Consider the following 19,020-nt stretch of genomic DNA (forward strand, 5'->3'; position numbering starts at 1 on the left):
AAAAGAAAAAACCTAACAATCATTATGGCAAGTCACCCTAGCATAGGGTCAAGAGCTCCAACTGCTATGCTTATTAGCAAAACTGTCTACATTAAAAGTAATTTCAAGCACAGGAACCAAACCAGGAAACCAATGCTTTCATTAACAGAACTTTGCAAAAAGTGATCTTAAACTCAGCTTTTCCAACTATATACAGAAAAAAAGCATTACACCAGGATCTGATTGGGTTTTTCCAGACAACAGGGAAGCCCAAGTCATGGAAAGCAAGCAAGAGATTGCCAAGTGGCAACTGCCCTATGTTCTGCAACCCATTATCACTGCATGTAGTGAAAGACCTCCTTAAGTCAGCTTATGGACCCTCACTCACTTGCCCACAGGTTGCCCCAGTTGAGAAATTAACAGTGCAATCATAAACAGAGTTACATCCTTAAGCCGCGAGTCGTAGATGGGGGAGGGGGGGAAACAGTTTCGGTTTGTACTGCAAGCAAATCTTTTACTTGGCAAAACTGTGCTGGAAACTCAGGTGGACCTAAACCAAAACCAGCAGAAGTTCTGTAACACTTCAAACAACCAGGAAAACTCTCATTTTTATTTTTATCACCAGGTTTTAATTTTCTAGGAAGACAAATCAAAGAGAGCTGCAGAAACAATTAGTGAGCAAACACAGTGGACAGGTCCCAGCCCCTGAAACTGCCCCATCTAGCAAGATGGGGCAGGAAGGAGGGAGTTTGAGCCATGTGAACCTCAGATCCCCTTTCCTGCATCATCTGCTCTCCCCTCACTGAAACAGACAGCAACATCAGCACCTGAAGGGAGGTGGAAGGTGTGCACGGGAGGAGCAGCCAGCTGTTGACAAGGCTTCAGAGGGATCCAAAGCGGTGAAGGCGGGATGGTTGTAATGAGAACTGCAGCATTTAGTACAATATACATTGTTGTAAAAAAAATTAATGCAAACAGGAGTAAGGAAAAGAGAATGGGCACTTCACATCAAGGGCCATCTCTATGATGTCTTCCCACATTCCTTCTCCTGCTCAATGGCTGGAAGAGAAAAAAAGGGGGGGAGAGCCATTAGCTGCCATAACAAACTTGTATCATGGACTGAAATGTTCAAAGCATTTTGTTGGCAACAAAGTACAAGAGGCTGAATGTTTGCGAAGGCATTAACCAAGTTCAATGCTTCTGGGCACTGTGCTCTATGAATCACCTGGAAGGCCTCAGGCATGAGGTTCTAACTTTTGCTAAACAGGCCCGTCCCCCCCTCAAAGACAACTCTGACCCTTCCACACAAGACACTTTATAGCTACTCCAACCAGGTCAGCAGCACTCAAACAGAAGAGCCAGCAACTTGGGCAAGCAAACAGAGAAGCGGTTTAAGCATTCGTGATCACTCCCTGGGAAGGCCCTTCAAGCAGCTAGGAAAGGAGAAGGAGCTCCTTGCTGCAGCTGGATACTCATCCCAGGGCTGCAGAAGATCAAGGGCTGCTCTTGAGGCATTGCTCAAAAGCAACTGGAGCTCAATGCAGTATTGCAGTGGGGTTCCAAGACGCCCAGACACGTTCGAGTGCTTCTTGAATGCCAGATTCCTTTAAGATGAAGTCAACGGAAGCAGGCGCCTCCAGCCCACTCAGCAGCCCCACTCAACCAGAACAGGGAATGCCGGAAAGGAGCCTCTACTTCAGCATGGAATGAGAGGCCGCCATTCAAACAATGCATCCTGACCCAGAAGAGAGCTTACCTTGCCCATTGGGTCACTTGCTTAGCCAACAACCTGGGATGCCAGGCAGCCCCTTCCCATTGGTTTCCCTGCCCTTCGTCATCTCTACCCAGTTGCCTAATCAAGCCTCATTTTCTTTGGGGTCCACGGGGAGCCTGAGTAAAGGAGCAGGGACGAGCAGAGACCAGAAAGCCTGGGACTAGTTTTACACGCTACCACCTCACAGGCATGGCTGCCTGCCATTCACCCTGTGCAACAGCACACACCCACTTCACCTTGCTTCTTGGGTAGTGGAGGGAAACACCCATGCAGCAGACTCCGCTTCCTGCCCCACGGCCAAGGAAACGTTTGGGGGGGGGAGAAGAGGGAGGAAGAAAGTCCTAGGCTTACAAGCAAGGCGCTCCCCAAGATACTCACTCTCCTTGGAAGGAAGCGTGTTCTTCTCTTCCGTATTGGTTTTCTTCAGCTTCTTTTTGTCAAACTTCTCCACCTCAGACAGATCCGGTTTGTCACACATGCTGACCACGGGAAGAAGGCAAGCTGACACCTCGAGGACTGCAAGAGAGGCCAGCGTCAACGGAGCAGCGGCCCGCGGGTCGCCCCCTCCCCCCAGGAAAGCATCCGCAGCGGACCCCCGACTAGCCAGACAGGGACAGCCTATCGCAGGGACGAAAGGGGCACTCCGGGGAGGGCGGGATCGAGCCCCTCTTCAAGAAAGGGGTCGAGGAAGAGAAGAAGGCAAGCCCCGTTAAGCCTCAAGCTCCATCTTTAAAAAAAAAAGGCAGGCTGCTTTGTGGGGGTGGGGGGTGGGTCAGCCCCCATCGTGTTAAATCAAGAGGCGCCTTAGCGCCTGCAACCCCAGCGAGGCATCAGTCCCGCACCGCCCCCCCTCTTCCAAGTGGTTCGACAACGCGACCCTCAGCGGCCATCCAGCCTCCTTTCCCTGCCACGCCCGCGAAGACAAAGGCGGGACGAAGAAGCAGGCGCCCCAGCGCAGCCCCTGCCCGCAGGAGACACGCCTGAAAGGGAGGCAATGCAGTCAGCAAGAGGCAAGGGGGAGGAAGCGCCCCTGCCCCACTCAATCCCCCGGGGCACCGCCCACCTACCACCCGTTACCTGCAAGCACGTCGACCAAGACCCTTAACACTGCTCACGCTCTGTACAGCCAGCGTGTCTGGAACAGCCCTTTATACGCCGCGGCAAGGCGCTAGGCATTCCGGGAAATGCAGTCCTCATGCCTCCTGAGCCTGCAGTCACGGCGTCAAAGAAAACTACGAACCCCAGGAGGCTGCGCGCGAGAGGCGGGCCTGTCTCGAGGGTGCGGCGCTGCGGGGCTGCGTGGGCGAGGCAGCGGCCAGGAGCGCGCAGACGGGGAGGAGACGAGGCGCGGCCAACCGAAGGGACCCGCCCGTCTCGGTCTACCGAGGAGAACCCCCCTGACCTGTCCCTTACCTGGTGGCTGCCCCTCCTGCCTGCCTGTTGCTGGTGTGAGTGCAGGAGGCGGGAGTGTGCGCTCTCCCGGGGCTCGTTCCTTCCCCACGTCGCGCACTTCATTCTATGCATGGCTGCCTCTCGTCTGTAGGCCACATATAGGAAAGGGCGCGCGCCTGAGCACCAAGGCACAGTTTTAGCTAACAAACCAAAGCAGCTCTACTCAGAACAAATCTTGTTGTTCCTCGGAGCTTACTCCCAGGAAAGCGTCCTTAGGATTGCAGCATCAGGCGCTGCCATTTCACACCCTGCAGCTGCTGGAATAACTTTTGGAACTCATGGGAACCTACAGGGCAATCCTGGTTTTCTGCCCAGGGCAGAGCGCCACCGACGAAGCATCGCGCCGAAGCGACATACTCCCGGCCTTAGGAAAATTCGCTGTCTGCTGCAGCGGAGTCAAGGAATTTGGTGTACAGAATGCCCTTCCAGCGACCCTGGAAAGTGGGATCCTTCGGGCGGTAGTCTTAGGGATCGTCCCGAGGCTTGGGAGAGAAGTACCATCGTTTAAGCCCTTGTTTGCCAATCAGTCGGGCGGATCGACTGTCAGTGAAAAAATCAAAGGGCTTACATTGGAGTAACTCTTCTTAGGATTGCGCTGTATGTCTTAACGTTATCTCAGTTACCCTTACACTAGATTGGCAAGGCACGCCAGTATGGAAGGATGGCATGTTTGTCGCACTTTTGAAAAATGGAACATGCTCTCGCTCGCTTGGCTGTGTGCCTGCTTGCGCCACTGACAGAAGGGTTTGGAGGTTTCCCGACCAGTTTCTGACCCCAAATGTCATTTCCAGAGCAGACGATGAGGCCCACACGGGATTCAAGCAGGGGGTCGTGGGAGTACTAAACGAACGGAAGGGAGTTGACCTGGCTTCTTGGAGAGAAGCGTCCCTTCTTTACCGCAGGCCCGGAGCTAGGCATCGCGGTCTTGTGAGTTCCTCCGGTAGTCGCATAAGTGGAGTTTATATATAGATCCTGCAGCAGTCTCCGCTTGTAGAGAGCTTCACGGTCAATGGCAGGTGTCGCTTTTGTGCCGGAAGTTCAGGCTGTCTGTTCCTTCATTTTTCTTCAGGCTGCCCATTTCTTATCGTAACAGAAGGAAAGGAGCCTGGCTCTACGAGATCGGAAGGCAAAGAAGGCTTCGATTATGCCTCGCTTGCTCCCTCCCTTGTTTGTTCCGTGCCTTGAGATAACAAGCTCCGCCACTTTGTACTAAGATTGCCAACTCTGGGTTGGGAAATTCCTGGAGATATGGGGGGGAGTGAAGAATGGGGAGGGCGTGGTTTGGAAGAGGGAGGGACTTCAGCTGGGTAAAATGCTACATACCCTCCACGGCAGCCGTCTGCTCCAGGGGAACTGATCTCTGTCATCTGGAAATCAGTTTTAATTCCAAGAGATCTCCAGTCCCCACCTGGAGGTTGGCAAGCCTGCCTCATAGGCAGAAGGGCCTGGAGAACGAGTCCTCTGCGCTAGAGCACCGGCTCCCTTCAAGCGCCACTTCCTCACCCTGTGCCGCCCCTATTGCTTTGATATGTTGCCATCTGGCGGTGATACGTTGCCATTTTCTCTCTGGAATATTTGGTTTGGGATTATTTTGAGTCCCTTTTAACCAGCAGGATTCCAAAGACCCGCCAGGCCGGTTTGCATCATAATAAATCAGGCATCTAATTCCCAAAGCAACACTAAAGGATCGGAAGGAATTACTGGAACCATTCCAAGAAACAAAAAAAGAAAACAAGCTGCTTCCTCTACCCCTCCTTGATGGAGGCAACAGAAGTGTTTGCTTCTTTGGGGATCCAGCATTTACTGGGTGGCAGTGGTGGTGTGTGCGTGCACATGCGCGTGCACACCTGCATTCTTCTGCATGCACATTTAAACTATGCTAGTCATTAAATAATCGAATTAGGTACATTCTAGTCTTGGCATGTACCAATCAAATCTGAATTCCAGCCCCTTCTCTGTCAGCTTCATATGCGTATAAACTCCCATCCTTAACCCTGGCTCCTTCAGTTCTATCACTCTTAGCTGTCAAATGATTCCACGTCCCCCCTCCCCATCATACCTTGCCCTGAAACTGCTTCCCAGAGCATGTGCTGTTGTTCAGACAGGTAAAATGTTTATCCTGAGCCATTCTTCCCTTTGTTGCCTTGCTTCTTTGTCTCAAAATTTGTAATGCAAGATCCTCTGGGCAGAGATCTTCCTTCTACTCAGAAAAATGTCATGCACCTTGATGATGCTATAGGAATAACACACAATATCAACCATTATTGAGCTGGAATTAACTCATTCATACAAATCAGTATCCAAACTCACAATTTAATGCATAGTTTATTCCTGCATGCTGCCCATTACAAGAGAAACGCATAGCTATTGTTATTCATATACCTTACCTTTAAAAAAATCAATAAATTAGGCACAGTCACCATCAGTCCCTTGGAAGGACCAAAGATAAGGCAATCAGTTCAACAAAGTAATCCATTTGTACATGCTGCAGTTATTCACTGGGTCATTTGTTTGCTTCCCAAGTTCATTGTATCAGTCTATACCTTCCTGCAGCACAGCTGGCACACCCTATGCCGCGGATCACACCAGTTTTTCTCATCAGTGGCCTGAGCTGTGCTATGCTCCGGCCATTCATTCATTATGGACCCTGTGGATCTCAGGAAGGGCTCCTACAATACTGGAGCCCACAGGAGACAGGTGGCCCCTTCTGAGGAAGTTGGAGAACCCTGGGGAGGGCCTGGGAGCATTCAGTGCAGCCCCAGGGCTTCTCCTCAGACACCCCCCCCCGGGTTCCCTGCCTGGGCTCCTCAAAGTAGATCCCAAGTTCCACAGGAATGGCTTCTGAGCTGATGTGTTTCACATAGCAGCCTGAGATATATGTCACTGCTATAAGGTAGAGTTGGTCAGCATGTGTGTGATATTCTGGGGTTTACAATTCCCAGGAAGGCTGAGAGAGCAGCCAGAGCTCAATAAGCATTTATCAATACTACACATATTAAAGGGCAGGAACAAAGAGGCTGCTGGGCAGGGGGGGGGGTTCATTTCTTCCTGCCTTTGCCCAAATACAGTGTGTCCCCTCCAAGAGAATTAAGGAAGTGTCACTCTCCAGAGGGAAAGCAGCAACCTGATGGATAGTGGAGCTTTACAGTGGTCCAGCACTCCCTCTCTTAAAAGAAAGCTGCCATCACTCAGCTGATGAATATAGCCCCCCCCTCTAAACTATGTTAAGGCTCTCTGTCCCTCAACTCATTCCTTTCTTCCATACAGTGCTTTCCCTCTGAATATGTGAACTGTTTCTCATGCAAGGGAGCAGAGAATTGCCCCTCAGTCAGGTTTTGTAGCTGGTTAGGTAGGTGGGCATGGGTCTCCTTTGCACCAAAGCCCAGCAGCTGTTCCTGCTTCCATGCCATCCTCAAACAGCACTTTCTCAGCTGCAGCAGCTGCTAACTTACATTTCTTGGAAATGCTTGTGCTGATTTCCCTAATCATCTGTTTGGTGCTTGTTTAATAATAATTTTTAAAAGGTCTGAACAGTTAGGTAGAAATTGTGGTCTTTGGGGCCTTGTCTTCCTCCATGCTGCTTGTTTTTATATGGATCTTGCAGTGTTGACGAAGGCCAGCTTCCACCTCACCTTCTACCCCAACCTGGTCTCAGAAGAGGCTTCACTTGTGGCGATGATTCCCTGTTTCAGTTCAGCTTCCCAATCATGTGGTCTCTTTAGGCATCCCCTCTAGTAAGAGTGAGAACAGGATAGCAAACTGCAGAGCTGCAGAGGTAGTAATATGTTTTTCTCTTTTGAAAGTAAGCAGCTGATTGGTACAGCACCAGCCAGAGGAGGAAAAGAGCGCCTAGCCATGCAAGGGTGTTTGATTATAGAAAAGTTGATAAAACCCTGGAGGGAGACTTACACTTGCCTTTCCCAGAAACAAGCAAAGTAAGAAGAGTCCCTTCCAGGACTGCCCCATGTCAAGGCAACAGATCAGGATCTGTGAGCTGTAATCCATTTAGCTAGGATAACAGTTTAGCTTTTATTGTTTTATCTCCTTTGCATTCTCTTGTCTGTATGAAATCCTTCTGTGTTTTCTAATAGCATCCACCATCCCTTCTTACTCTGTTTCCCCCAAATAAAGTTAAAACTTATTTAAGAGAGCATGTTATCCATACATCACTTGGGTGTATAAGAACTGGGTTTTGTGTATGGCTGCTCTTAAGTGAGCATGTGCATGTGTGTAAGAGAGCTAGGGAGAGAGAGGCAGAAGTGGGCCCATCAAACTCTGCTTCAGGTCTCAAAGTGACAGGTGGTGGCAGCTACCCGGTATGTGTGGGCTATTGTTTCAGGGGCAAGCAGTAGTCAGATGGGCTCAAGGGAGGCTAGGGAATTAGGGCACTCCATCTCTTATTTCCCCTGCCCTTCCTGAAGAGCCATCACACTTTCCCTCTCCAGCTCCTGCCCCTAGACTGTGTTCTGCTGGAGGAAGTCATAGATGGCTGTCGTGAGACCCCACGTTAGGCATGACCTGAGAATAAGGAGGGACCCACCTCTGTAAAGCAATGCCACTCTCCTCCCATGGTTTTCCCAGACAGCTGTCACTGAGGCCTGGAAGCGGAGCATTTCCTCTTTACCCACCTGAGACTGCACATTGGCAATAAGGACACTGAGAGGATACAGGAAAAGGCAAATCAAAGTGCCATTCACACTGCCAGACACCAGGGCAGGGAGCCAGTGGGGCAAGCCCCTTGCAGAGAGGTGGTCCCGGAGGGGATCCTTCAAGCAAAAATACAAGGAACTCCCCAGGCCATTGCGAACCAGGATGAGGCTTAGACCACGGAAGTAGCCCAGCACCAGCCTCTCCCTCAGAGCATAGGAGTGGAACTCCCGCAAGATACTATAGGTAGTCGGGAACCTCTTGTTCTTCCGCCCATCTTGCAGAACATTCTGGATCCTCTCAAAGGGACCCAGAACCAAGGCTTCCAAAAAGCCAGACACGAGACCTGCTGTGTACCGGTCTCCCATTGAATAAGACCCAGGAGAGTGGCTAGCGATGATGCGAAGGCAGTTTTCGTAGGTGCCGAACATCAAGGTGCCCTGCAGCGTCTTGGACAGGAGAGGGGGGAAGACTCCACGGTAGAATCGGTGCAGGCCCTCCTGGCTTAGTTGGCGAACAGCCTCCTGGATGGAAAAGGCATGGAGCTGTTGGCGGAAGATGGTCTTGTAGATGGGGAAGGTAATGAATGTGGAGAGGAAAGAGGAGGCAGCCCCCACATTGTAACTGTGGGAGCTCCAACTTCGTCTGACCATTTCCTCCTTCCCCTTTTCAGCATTCTCAGGAGGGGTCCCCACTTCCTTCTGCATCCCAAGTTCTTCTCCTTTTGGCCAGTAGTCAGAAGAAAGAAGGCCTGTGAAATGGCTCAAGAGGACAGTCACCCATTACCTCTTCCTGTGACTGCAGATACTGGAGGATTAACTATAAAACAACGTAAACAGAACAACCACTTTCTGAATCTGGTAGACCACATAAGGGAGCAGGTGCAATACAGAGAAATACTCCTGCTTGCAAACGGAGGCTCTGGAATGGCTGCCACAGCCCCCACCCCCCAATCCTCCAGCACATTAAAGGCAGGAATTCCCCTCTCTTGATAGCCAACTGAGCAAAGGCAAGGCAGATGACTGACTATTAGTGGTTTCAACTAGAAGGCCCCCCCTTTTTGCTCCTGTTCCCATCATTCCAAAGGCAGATCCTCCTGACACCACCAAGCGAAGTGCCGTATCCTTGAAACCAGCAGCGCATCCACATCCATACAAAGTATCGCCTGAAAAATCTCTCCCCCCCCCCCCTTCATAACATCCAGCTTGTGGAAGAGTTCTGGCGAACTTCAAAGCTTGCATGCTGTTATTTCATTTGGTCTTGAGAAATAATTTCTGGCTTCTGTTACAGACGAACATGGCTACCTTCTTCTTTGCCAAGAGGATGCATTCTACCGCCGTGTGCAAGGCGGCCACACCTTCCCCCCTTTAAAAACCCGCCACCCCGTTTTGGGACATATGAGCCAGCCTCTTGCTCCATGAAGAGAGACACTTTAGCGGCTGTCTGGCTGTGCGTGCGTGCCCCCCAATCCCCTCCGGAATGAAAGAGAGGCGCCTTTGGAGGCCGAAGCCCGCCTTACCTTCTCTTGCCGGTTCTCCGGCCAATTCTTCTCCCCGCCCCCCCCTCCGCCTCTTATCCAATTTCTCCTCCTGCTCAGCGCATGTTCTTTGCTTTATTCTGGGAGCTGCCGGATGCTCTCTGGGCAGCGTCTCTACCCCGTTACGCTTCCGGCGGCCTCGCAGGAGAACCGGCTTCTCTCGCAAGCAGAGCGGGCATTTGCGGGCTGCAACACTGGCCGAATGCGAGCCAAACTGCAGCGGACGAGGCCCCAGGAACCTCTCCCGCTCCCCTGCCTTGCATTGCTTGGCATTGTGCAAACGCCCTTCTGGAGCTATTCCGATGGAAAGGTTCGCTTAGTCCCCGGAACACACGTAAGGCTTTACCCGCCAGGGGCGTCCGGCGGTGAGAACCTCGGTCCTTTGTTCAGCTAAAAAAAAAAAACCCAAGGAAACGAGCTGGCAAGATCCAGGGCAAAATTTCGCTGTCCTTGTACAGGAGGGTGTCGGAGCACCCTCCGGCACAGGTCCACAACGATTTCGGCTGCATGGAAATGAAGTGTTTTAAGCAGTTGGGAGTTGTGGGGAGGAAACCAAGACCATAAAGTATCACTTAGGGGCCAGGTGTAAGCAATACCTCAATGTTTGACCTAAATCTCAAATCTTTTGATGTTTGACCCAAATCTCAAGAGAACTAGGAAATGCACGTGCCAGCCCTGCCAGGATCCAGAGGGAGGGCTCAGATGCTCCGCTAAGGAGTTAGGGACCATAGACTTCACTAGGTTGCCTTATGTGCTGTTGCTTTAAATGTGCTGTCAGCTCTACATTGCTTGTTTTAGCATGCCTTCATCTCTATATTGGATTCTTGCTAATGCTGTCTTTGTAAACTTGTGGTTACTTACCCTATGGCATTATGAAATTGTCCGTTGCTGACTGCACTAACCTCACACTGTGTAATCCACCTTGAGTCTCCATAACAAAGGCAGACCTTAAATGACAAATAAATCCTGTGGTTTATGAGAGGGGGCGGGGGGCGGCAGTGCAGGTCACTGGGTAAGCAGATGTTGCATTGATCTAGCAAACCATCTAGCATTGCCTTTTGCAGTTTTGATCTGAATTTCCTCCCTGCCCATCTATAGAGGGCCACAACAGGTATTAATGCCAGGATGAGCCCTCAATAGGCTTCTTCCTTACAATTCACAACCCATTCTGTCACTTGGCACTTCACACTGGAAAGGTCATGCAGGGATTTGTATCCTAGGTCCTCTTTTTCCGGCTCAGACTCTTCCGTGCAAAGGGGTGAAAGAGGGTTCGTGCTCATGACAGGAATAGTAGCCCTGCTTATGCCCTATCTCTACACAGTATTGATGCTTCAGTGTAAAGGGCACAATACTTGCACAGCATTTGTGGGATTTGGGCACAGGACAGGCAGCTTCTGCTGTTCTGAGAACAGATGCTCTTCATCCATCAAGAATACCAGGAAAGGGGTACTAGGAAGTCTTGGGTCATCCATCCATGTTCTAATCACGTGCAACACGATGGAAACCTACCGTTCCTGCCTGAAAGCAACATCTTCATTTGCCATGTCTTCCTCCTCCCACTGGGCCATGTTACATCTTTGTCACCTGTCCACAATGACATCCACATCGCCCATCATCTTCCTCCTCTTGAGACACCAAAAATGAGCTGCCTCCTCCTCAGTACACGGGTAATCAAGCGTCTCCCCCGACCCGCATAACTATGCCGCATAACTATGTTAGCATCCAGTCCTTTAAGGCGTCCCAAAAGGTCCGTTCTCCCAAAAGCAATTTCAAAAGCGGAACAGCCCCTCCCCCATATTTAAACTGAGAAGTAGCATCCAAGGATTTTGGGGGTTTTAAATAAAAGGTTTAATTCCTTCATTGAGGTCTGGAGAAAAACACAAAAACTGCTCCCCTGCTTTCCGCAGCATCACTCTGGGTTTCTGCCCAGGGTGGAGCAGAGGCAGCAATTGGAGAGATGACGTGAAGGATGAAGAGCAAAGAAGCAACCACACACATACAAACACACAGCCGGACAGATGGGACACGAGACACCCACTCCCCCACGGGCTCAGGAAGAAACAGATCATTGCCAGGGGACCAAAGCCCTAGGCCAGAAGAGGAGAAGTATATTAAAAAGGCACAATATCCAACATCTAAAGAGGACCCCTGCCACTGACTGAGACTTTTCAAGAAAGCTACTGTTATTCCACAACCTATAGGTTTCACATAAGCCATGGTTGAGAGATACCAGTGATTTTCCTAAAGCCATCATTGATCCAAAATGAACCAGATTTCATTGAGCCAGGCTGCTGCTCTCGCTCACAAGACAAGTTAGTGGGCCATCTGCAGATTGTCTGGTGTAGCAGCTCTGGGTTTGAGCATCTGATCCTTTCGCCTCTGGTGACAATGAGGAGTATCCTTCTCCATCCTTCAGTGGGAGTGTTGAATGAGAGTGTCAAATGAGAGTTAACAAGGAACACTGAAGAAGCACCAATAAATAAAAGCCAGGCCTAAAGTCTCACTATAAAAAGCGTCCAAGAGAGAGGAGCATGTGTTGGGGTCCTCCTCCAGAGCAGCAGAAACTGCCCAATTGCCTTCTGGCATAGAAAGAAAAGCAGTGTTCCCCAACATGGCAGGCTTCAGACATCTTAATTAGTTAGGAAAAGGGAACACCTGGATCTGAAATGAACTGGACACAAACGCCAAAAAAAAAAAACCATCCTGGGAGGGGTAGGATCCAAGCTAAGCCATGCCCCAGCTACAGCTGGCATCAGCATATAGAAGCCCTCCCCCATCTCCTGCCACCCCTCCCCCCTGAGCTTCTTTCTGTTATGGAGTAGCTACCCAACCTAGCTATACAAAACACACCAAGGGCATTGCATGCAAAAAAAAGTCTTCCCCACCTCAACACCAAAGGGCATTCTGCAATGTCTGCTCTACTTTCCCTTGGAGTGAAGATGTCTTAATTGCACTAGTAGCCCAAAACTACTCAAGAGCCTAGGGGTGACAGTCTGAGAGCATAGGGGTGACCCCTCCCCCCTTCCTGTCCCCTGCCAAGCTCTGGGAAATACAGAGGAAGAACTGAGGAGAGCTGCAGTCAGACAAGCAAAGTATCTTCTACTGAGCCTTAAAACAAATTCGACACATTTTGGTTTTCAAAAAAAAAAAAAAAGCCACACGAGCAGCAGCTTTGACTGTTATAAAGGAACATGGCTGAAGAGGTAAGAGACGGATTCGCCATTGTGAGTCCTCCTGATGGCCTCGGCCAGGATCATAGAGATGTCGATTACCTATGGAGGGGAAGGGAAACAAGAGAGAAGCCATCAGCTCCAAATTGAAGGTAGGCAGTGCACCACTTAAAAAAAAATAAACCAATTACCTGGATTTTAGGGCAGTGCTTCATCTTGTCCTCCTGGGGGATTGTGTTTGTGACTACGACCGCCTCGAAGCAGGCATTGTTGATGCGGGAAATGGCTGGCCCAGAAAAGATTCCATGAGTCAGAATGGCATAAACTTTGGTGGCTCCAGCTGAAACCAGCCTAGGGCAGAAATTAGGCAGAAGACAAAGGTCTGCATTGCTTACAAGGGATCGTTATGCATTTCTGTTCCAAAGCAAACTGTGCCATCAAGAGCTAGCCTGCAAGTGCAGAACATCCTTTTCACAAAACGGAGCATTTGGTATCCGATGACTACCCTACAGCCCATCTCAAACGTAATGTGTGGGAAGGGACTTTCTAACACATCTTAGGGATTAGGACAAAAGGCAACAGATAAAGATGGCAACTCAGTGAGGAAAACGGCCACCCAAAGAAGCCGCTCTTGGGACTCCATCCCTTCCCGCTGAACCCAGCACAGAGCATCCAAAGGTAAGACTAAGCCACAGAAGCTTCTTACATAAGCCTGCTTCACTGAATGGAGAAAGGCACTTACTTGTCTGCTGCGTGGCAGATAGTTCCACATGTGTCTGCCATGTCATCCACAAGGATAGCCACTCTGTCTTTCACATCTCCCACCAACACCATGCGGTCCACCTCATTGGCCTTCTTCCTCTCCTTGTGAATGAGGGCAAAGTCCACATTCAGCCGATCAGCAATAGAAGTCACTCTATGGAGACAGAAAATTGAACATAGTGCTCCAAAGATCTAGATTTGGAAGAGCTATCAGACCTAACTTCCACAGGCCTTAAGGATGCACAGCTTACATTATTTGTTATTACTGTATGTCCCTCTGGCCTATCTATCATGGAACTCAACAGAGCCAGGGTGGAAGGATAAGAAGAGTTCCAAAGAGGACTCTCATTCAGGCACTAACCAGACCTACGTGGCTTCAGCAAGGCTGCTGCATCATGCACCTTCCAGGCTTGCCCTGTGATGTTGTGTGCTTGGAGAGGGGCTGTGGCTCAGTGCCAGAGAGCAGATGCTGTGTATGCAGTTGATACCAAGCTCCATGTCCAACATTTCGTTAAGGACATCAGGAAACAGGGGCTGGAGGAGAACTCTGTGCCAATGGACAGCCACTGCAGTCCAAGTAGACCACATCAAGCTCAATGAACCAATGGTCTGCCTCAGTCGGAGGCTGCATTGTATGCTGGGATATGAAGCAACAAAAGGAAACCTAATGCTGTGCATTGGCAGCAATCTGGAGGTAATCTGTGCACAAATTACAACTTAACATTTGAGGGAAATTTCCAATTGCTGGGAGGTTTCCTTCTCCCAGCCAAGGGTCATGCTCCAGTCTCAGCCCTGTGATATGAACCCTTGCTACTGATAAAACATTGCAGTTAATGCTAAAGACCTGGGAATAGGATGTGGCAAGATGTTGGGCAGACAAACCTGATTCACTCAGGTCAAAAAGATCAAGGCTTTTCCTGTCCCCACAGAAGACTTTGACCTAATTGCCTGCCCTCATCCTGAAGATTAGGAGAAATCTGCTAAGTCAACAATGCAGCCAGTTACTTAGGAAGGTGAGCAGGCTGGACTCTCTCAAGCAGAGATTGAACAGCTTTCTGTTATGGATGCTCTAAGCTTTGTATTCCCTGCACTGAACAGGAGGTTGAACAAGATGGCGTGTAAATTCCCTTCCCACACTATACTATATTTTGGCCAAATATTGGACTCATGACCACCTTAGATGGCCTCAAGCTTGGCTGAATCCAGCCCTAGCATTTTAGCTTGTGCTTAAATGTTGCTTTGCAAAGTACATGTGAGCGACGGCATTTTCCAAGTGCATGGAAACAACTTCATCCATATCTGTGGCAACAGTTATTATTTATTAGATTTGCATGCTGCCTTTCTGCCTATCTGCAAGCAGTTAAAAAAAGGAAGGCACGATAAAAACACATCTTGAAAACGTTTAAAGCCTAAACTAACACACAAATGTTAAAACACACAAACCAGTTAGTTAAAACACAGGGAAGGTAGGAGGGATCTCTGAGGGAATACCAGATGACACAAAAAAAAGTCTTCACTTGCTGGTGGAAGACAGTGACAGAAAGGAATAGATGAATATCTCTGGAAGGAGAGTTCCAGAGTTTTGGTACCACAACTGAGAATGCCCTCTCTCGGCTTGTCATGCACCTAATCTTGGAAGGTGGGGACATCTGAAGTAGAGCCTTGGAAGATGATCTTAACTCCCAGGCAGGTTCATATGGAAGTAGGCAGTTTTTTAGGTATGCTGGCCCCAAGACATAAAGGGTCTCTAAGGTCAACACCAGCACCTTGGATTGGGTGCATGTAACAAATGGGGAGTCAGTATAGATGAACCAGGACTGGAGTGATATGGTCCTACAACTCACTCCAGTCAACAACTTGGTTGCAGTATTCTTTACCAACTGAAGTATCTGAACACTTTTAAGGACAGCCCCATGTAGAGCATGTTGCAGTAGTCTAATCTAGATACCAAGGCATGCACAATGGCCAGATCTTTCTGATCAGGAACAGCTACAGCCGGCTAGCAAGTCATCGCTGGTAAAAGGCACTCCTGGCAGCAGGTCCAGGATCACCCCCCCCTCTATGGATCCATTTCTTTAGGGGGAACAGATCAGGCTTAATTTGGCACCCAAGAAAAGAATGATCTCAGAGAAGACATCATAACCAAGGACAAAGAAAAGATGAGCTCATTATAAATTGAGGAAATGTAGAGATGGTGTTGGGAGCAGCATACCAGGACAGCAACTAGAACAGCATTGACCACTGTCGGCTGGGTCCAAAAGAATCACTGCTGTTCCAGGCATTTGCTCCCAGAATCTCTGATCAATCACCTTTTGGCTCCACCAGCATCAGGCGAGACAATCGTGCAGGTCTTCCATTCTGCAATGTTCTCTTTGATCCACTTCAGGACAGCAGGTTCTGCATACAGGTTGTCCACAGGTATATCAAAGAAGCCCTTAGGGGAAAAGGAGACAGCCATGTTTTCAAGATGGATTTGGCACAGCCAGCAGCTTCCTTGCTCTGCTTTCCAATTATTTTAATGAAAGGAAGCAAGAAGCCTGCTGTAAGGTGCCAGCTGCTGCTGTAGATTTCAAAGAATGCTGCTCCAGGCTGTCATGGCTGGAACTGACACTGAAATACCCCACCTGACCAGCTGCTGCTTCAGCCTCTTCAGCCCATGCTTGCAGGGCTGAAGTGACACTCGGACCACAACAAACTCAACTGAAATTTCTGTGCCTTGGGAAGCACCTGGTAAAAGAGAAGCCAAACTCTTTTGCAAAGGGTGCAGAGTTTCAGGACATCCTCCACACCTTCCAGCACACTCCGCCTTCTAAGTCTTAGCTCACACATGCAGGAAAATGAAAGAGCAAAAACCTGAGGTGGCAGAATGGACTAGATCATTGCAAAATGCTGGTGAAGGGTTGCATTTTGGAAGGCTCCCCAATCTTACAGACTCCCTGTAAACAGAAATTTAGCACAGTAGGGAAGGTGAAAGGATTGAGGTTCTCACTCTCTCTGATGTTCTTGTTTTCTAATTGCACTGGGTTTTTAGTGAACACTGAAACTCTCTACCTGCAGTTTGAAACAGTGCAGTCCATTCTACCATGTCATTCTCCTGAACACGTGAATCAGGTCTAAACCAGAATAAGTCAGTGCCTGGTACTGACACTGGAAGAGGAGCAGGTTGTACCAGCAATGATTCTGTTCAGCTACCTTGTGGTTGAAGTCCACCCCTGAAGCTGTCTGCTTCTGCTGGAACTACAGGCTGATGAAGTGTCCTTAAGAAACAGTATCAGGCACAGAGATATGGGGGGAAGAGGATCAGAAGTAGACAAGGGAGCTGAGCACATCATTGGCTTACCTGGATCTGAGAGGCATGCAGGTCCATAGTGATGATGTGGTCTGCACCAGCGACCGACAGCATATTCGCCACCAGCTTGGCAGAGATCGGGGCCCGGCTCTAAAGGAGAAAGCTGCCCATGTGAATCTGAAGTAGGCTTTTTTGACCGCTAAGCACAACACTCTTGATTAAAGAAAAGGCAATGCTTCATAAGGAGACCAGAAGATGGATTGTGCTTTCACTGGGTACAGAACTTCCCCAGAAGTTTCAGTCCCAGTACTATCTGGCCTGGCACTCTGGGGCGTAAGTAACTGAACAGGTGACAGGGAACAAATTCCAGTTTTGAATGTTTTTTTGTAAATCCCCATACAAAGAGAAAGCACAGTAAAATAATTCCTTTAAAATTTGCTGATTTTTTAAAAAAGAAAACACGAGAATGCTCAAACTTTTATTTAAATGGCTTCCCTTCATCAGCCTGTGCCCTCCTTTGCGGATACACTTCCAAGGTCTAATACTTTTTCCCTATGGGTCAATGGAACCAAATCTCTTCTTCTAGTTGTTCACTACTGCTTTCACAAATCAACGTAAGCTTTTCCTTGTTAAGGTGAGTCAGTTTGCATTCCAAATTCTTGGTAGCCTGACAAGTCCAAGACAATAACGGCAGTCTTTGCCGCCACTCCTCCACTGATCTGAAAGCCTCCTGGTCCTATGAAATCCCTACAGATCTTCCTAGGCTCCTTTCCCCTCTGCCACTAGATAAATATGTCCTGCCCATTGGCCTTTTATCTATTCCCCAGCTTCCACCCTCCATCTTGCTCAGGATCAGTTTGTGCTGGCTGAACAGAGACTCACAACATCCCCATATTTGGCTCTTGGGCTCAGTGGCAATGCCCCGGACTTGCATGCAGAGGAGCTCTAATGGGAGCTTAATGGCAGCTGACTGCAAGGAAGCTCTTCCCTCCATTGGAAAGCTGCTGCCAGTCAGAGGGGAGGATGCTGAGCCTGAGAGACTAATTCTATTTTAATAGCAGGACTTGAATCCTGCTGTAGATCGACACAGCCACCCACCTAAATTTATTTGAAAAGTTTTAGTTAGGTATCAGTGTTGATCTGCAGTAGAACAGTAGGACTGGAGTCCAGTGACACCTCGGAGACCAACAAGATTTTCAGGGTATGAGCTTTGGAGAGATAGAGCTCCCTTCTTCAGATATAGGGAAGTTATAAAATCCACTCCTCCTGGTATCTGAAAAAAGGAGCTCTGACTCTCAAAAGCTCATACCCTGAAAATCTTGTTGATCTCTACAGTGCTGCTGGACTCCAATCCTGCTGTCCTATCTGGAGAGTCCCTCATTCGGCAGCTGCTTAACAGGGAGAAGGGCCACACCAACCGCATCTCCCACTGAGGAGGGATCCCCTCCAGCCTGAGCCGCCCACCTTGTCCTTCTTGTCTTGGCGCGCATAGGGGAAGCAGGGGATGACGGCAGTGACGCGGCTGGCCGAGGCGATCTTGCAGGCGTTGATCATGATGAGCAGCTCCATCAGGTTGTCGTTGATCTCCCCGCAGCCGCTCTGCACGATGTACACGTCCTCGCCACGGACGCTCTCGCCGATCTCCACGCTGCCGGGTAGGGAGGAAGGCTGGATGAGGCTCCGCGCCACCGGCCCTCAACCGGACAGCCCCTCCCCTCCCTCCTTGAACTACGACTCCCATCAGCCCCCGCGCGGAGCAGAGCCAGCCGGGAATCGTAGTTTCTCGTGCGCCCCCGTCGCCTCCCCGCCCCCCCTCACCATGTCTCCTGGTTGCTGAACTTCTTGGTGACGACCTTGCCGAGTTCGAGGCCGAGGCGGTCGGCGATCTTCTGCGAGAGGTCCTGGTGGGAGCTGCCGCTGAAGATCTTGATGTTGGGCATCCTGGAGGCGATAGCAGGGCACGTCGCTGCCGCCTCCGCCGCCTCCCTGCGCCGCTCCTCGGGACTGACCTGCCTCTGGGGCTCCAGCGGCGGACGCGGCTCCGCCCTAGGGGCGGCTGCAGATAAAGGACGGGGCGGGAGGGACCGGTGAGCCAACAGCAACACCCGCGCCTACGCCGCCATCTTGACGCTTCCCGCCAGCGGCTCCTCCTTTTATCACCTCGCCAGGCAGCATCGGCCACGCCCTCCAGCGTGCTACGAAGTGCGTAGGACGGCATGACGCGTGAAGGCAGGTTCGCTTCGGGCCGGCTGACAAAAGCAGTTAACGGCTTCTGAGGGGAGGCGGGACCACTGATAACGCGAGTGGTCGAGGGAGGCGAAAGCGGGGCTCGGTAGCCAATGGGCCTCAGCGCCTGTGCATCGCGAGAGTTTAGTCCAGGATGGGAGAGCCGCTGCCCGCACGTGGAAGT

At 50.1% G+C, this 19,020-nt stretch overlaps 3 protein-coding genes across 3 annotated transcripts; all 3 read right to left on the reverse strand.

Moving 5' to 3' along the window:
• Positions 1 to 569: 569 nt before the first annotated feature.
• On the reverse strand, positions 570 to 2,915 carry TMSB15C (thymosin beta 15C). The gene is made up of 3 exons (XM_054996403.1): positions 2,831 to 2,915; positions 2,132 to 2,269; positions 570 to 1,038 (listed from the first exon to the last, which is right to left on the reverse strand). Exons 2-3 carry the CDS (start codon positions 2,229 to 2,231, stop codon positions 1,001 to 1,003), a joined length of 138 nt encoding a protein of 45 aa, XP_054852378.1. The 5' UTR covers positions 2,232 to 2,269; positions 2,831 to 2,915; the 3' UTR covers positions 570 to 1,000.
• Positions 2,916 to 7,659: 4,744 nt separating this feature from the next.
• SLC25A53 (solute carrier family 25 member 53) lies at positions 7,660 to 8,559 on the reverse strand. The gene has a single exon (XM_054995916.1). It carries the CDS (start codon positions 8,557 to 8,559, stop codon positions 7,660 to 7,662), a length of 900 nt encoding a protein of 299 aa, XP_054851891.1.
• A 2,654-nt stretch (positions 8,560 to 11,213) lies between these two features.
• On the reverse strand, positions 11,214 to 18,745 carry PRPS1 (phosphoribosyl pyrophosphate synthetase 1). The gene is made up of 7 exons (XM_054996970.1): positions 18,429 to 18,745; positions 18,075 to 18,258; positions 16,662 to 16,760; positions 15,631 to 15,755; positions 13,302 to 13,475; positions 12,751 to 12,910; positions 11,214 to 12,661 (listed from the first exon to the last, which is right to left on the reverse strand). Exons 1-7 carry the CDS (start codon positions 18,548 to 18,550, stop codon positions 12,569 to 12,571), a joined length of 957 nt encoding a protein of 318 aa, XP_054852945.1. The 5' UTR covers positions 18,551 to 18,745; the 3' UTR covers positions 11,214 to 12,568.
• Positions 18,746 to 19,020: the final 275 nt, after the last annotated feature.

Source organism: Eublepharis macularius, chromosome 13 (assembly GCF_028583425.1).
Source record: "Eublepharis macularius isolate TG4126 chromosome 13, MPM_Emac_v1.0, whole genome shotgun sequence".
NCBI classification, from domain to species: Eukaryota; Metazoa; Chordata; class Lepidosauria; order Squamata; family Eublepharidae; genus Eublepharis; species Eublepharis macularius.

What these genes read in the sequence shown, in the direction of transcription:
- TMSB15C (XM_054996403.1), bottom strand. Translation starts at nt 2,231, where the DNA reads ATGTGTGACAAACCGGATCTGTCTGAGGTGGAGAAGTTTGACAAAAAG. An exon ending in CACGCTTCCTTCCAAGGAGA is followed by an intron (nt 1,039 to 2,131) that starts GTGAGTATCTTG and finishes TTTCTCTTCCAG; the next exon opens with CCATTGAGCAGGAGAAGGAA.
- SLC25A53 (XM_054995916.1), bottom strand. Translation starts at nt 8,559, where the DNA reads ATGCAGAAGGAAGTGGGGACCCCTCCTGAGAATGCTGAAAAGGGGAAG.
- PRPS1 (XM_054996970.1), bottom strand. Translation starts at nt 18,550, where the DNA reads ATGCCCAACATCAAGATCTTCAGCGGCAGCTCCCACCAGGACCTCTCG. An exon ending in TTCAGCAACCAGGAGACATG is followed by an intron (nt 18,259 to 18,428) that starts GTGAGGGGGGGC and finishes CCTACCCGGCAG; the next exon opens with CGTGGAGATCGGCGAGAGCG. An exon ending in TGCATGCCTCTCAGATCCAG is followed by an intron (nt 15,756 to 16,661) that starts GTAAGCCAATGA and finishes TTTTCCCCTAAG; the next exon opens with GGCTTCTTTGATATACCTGT.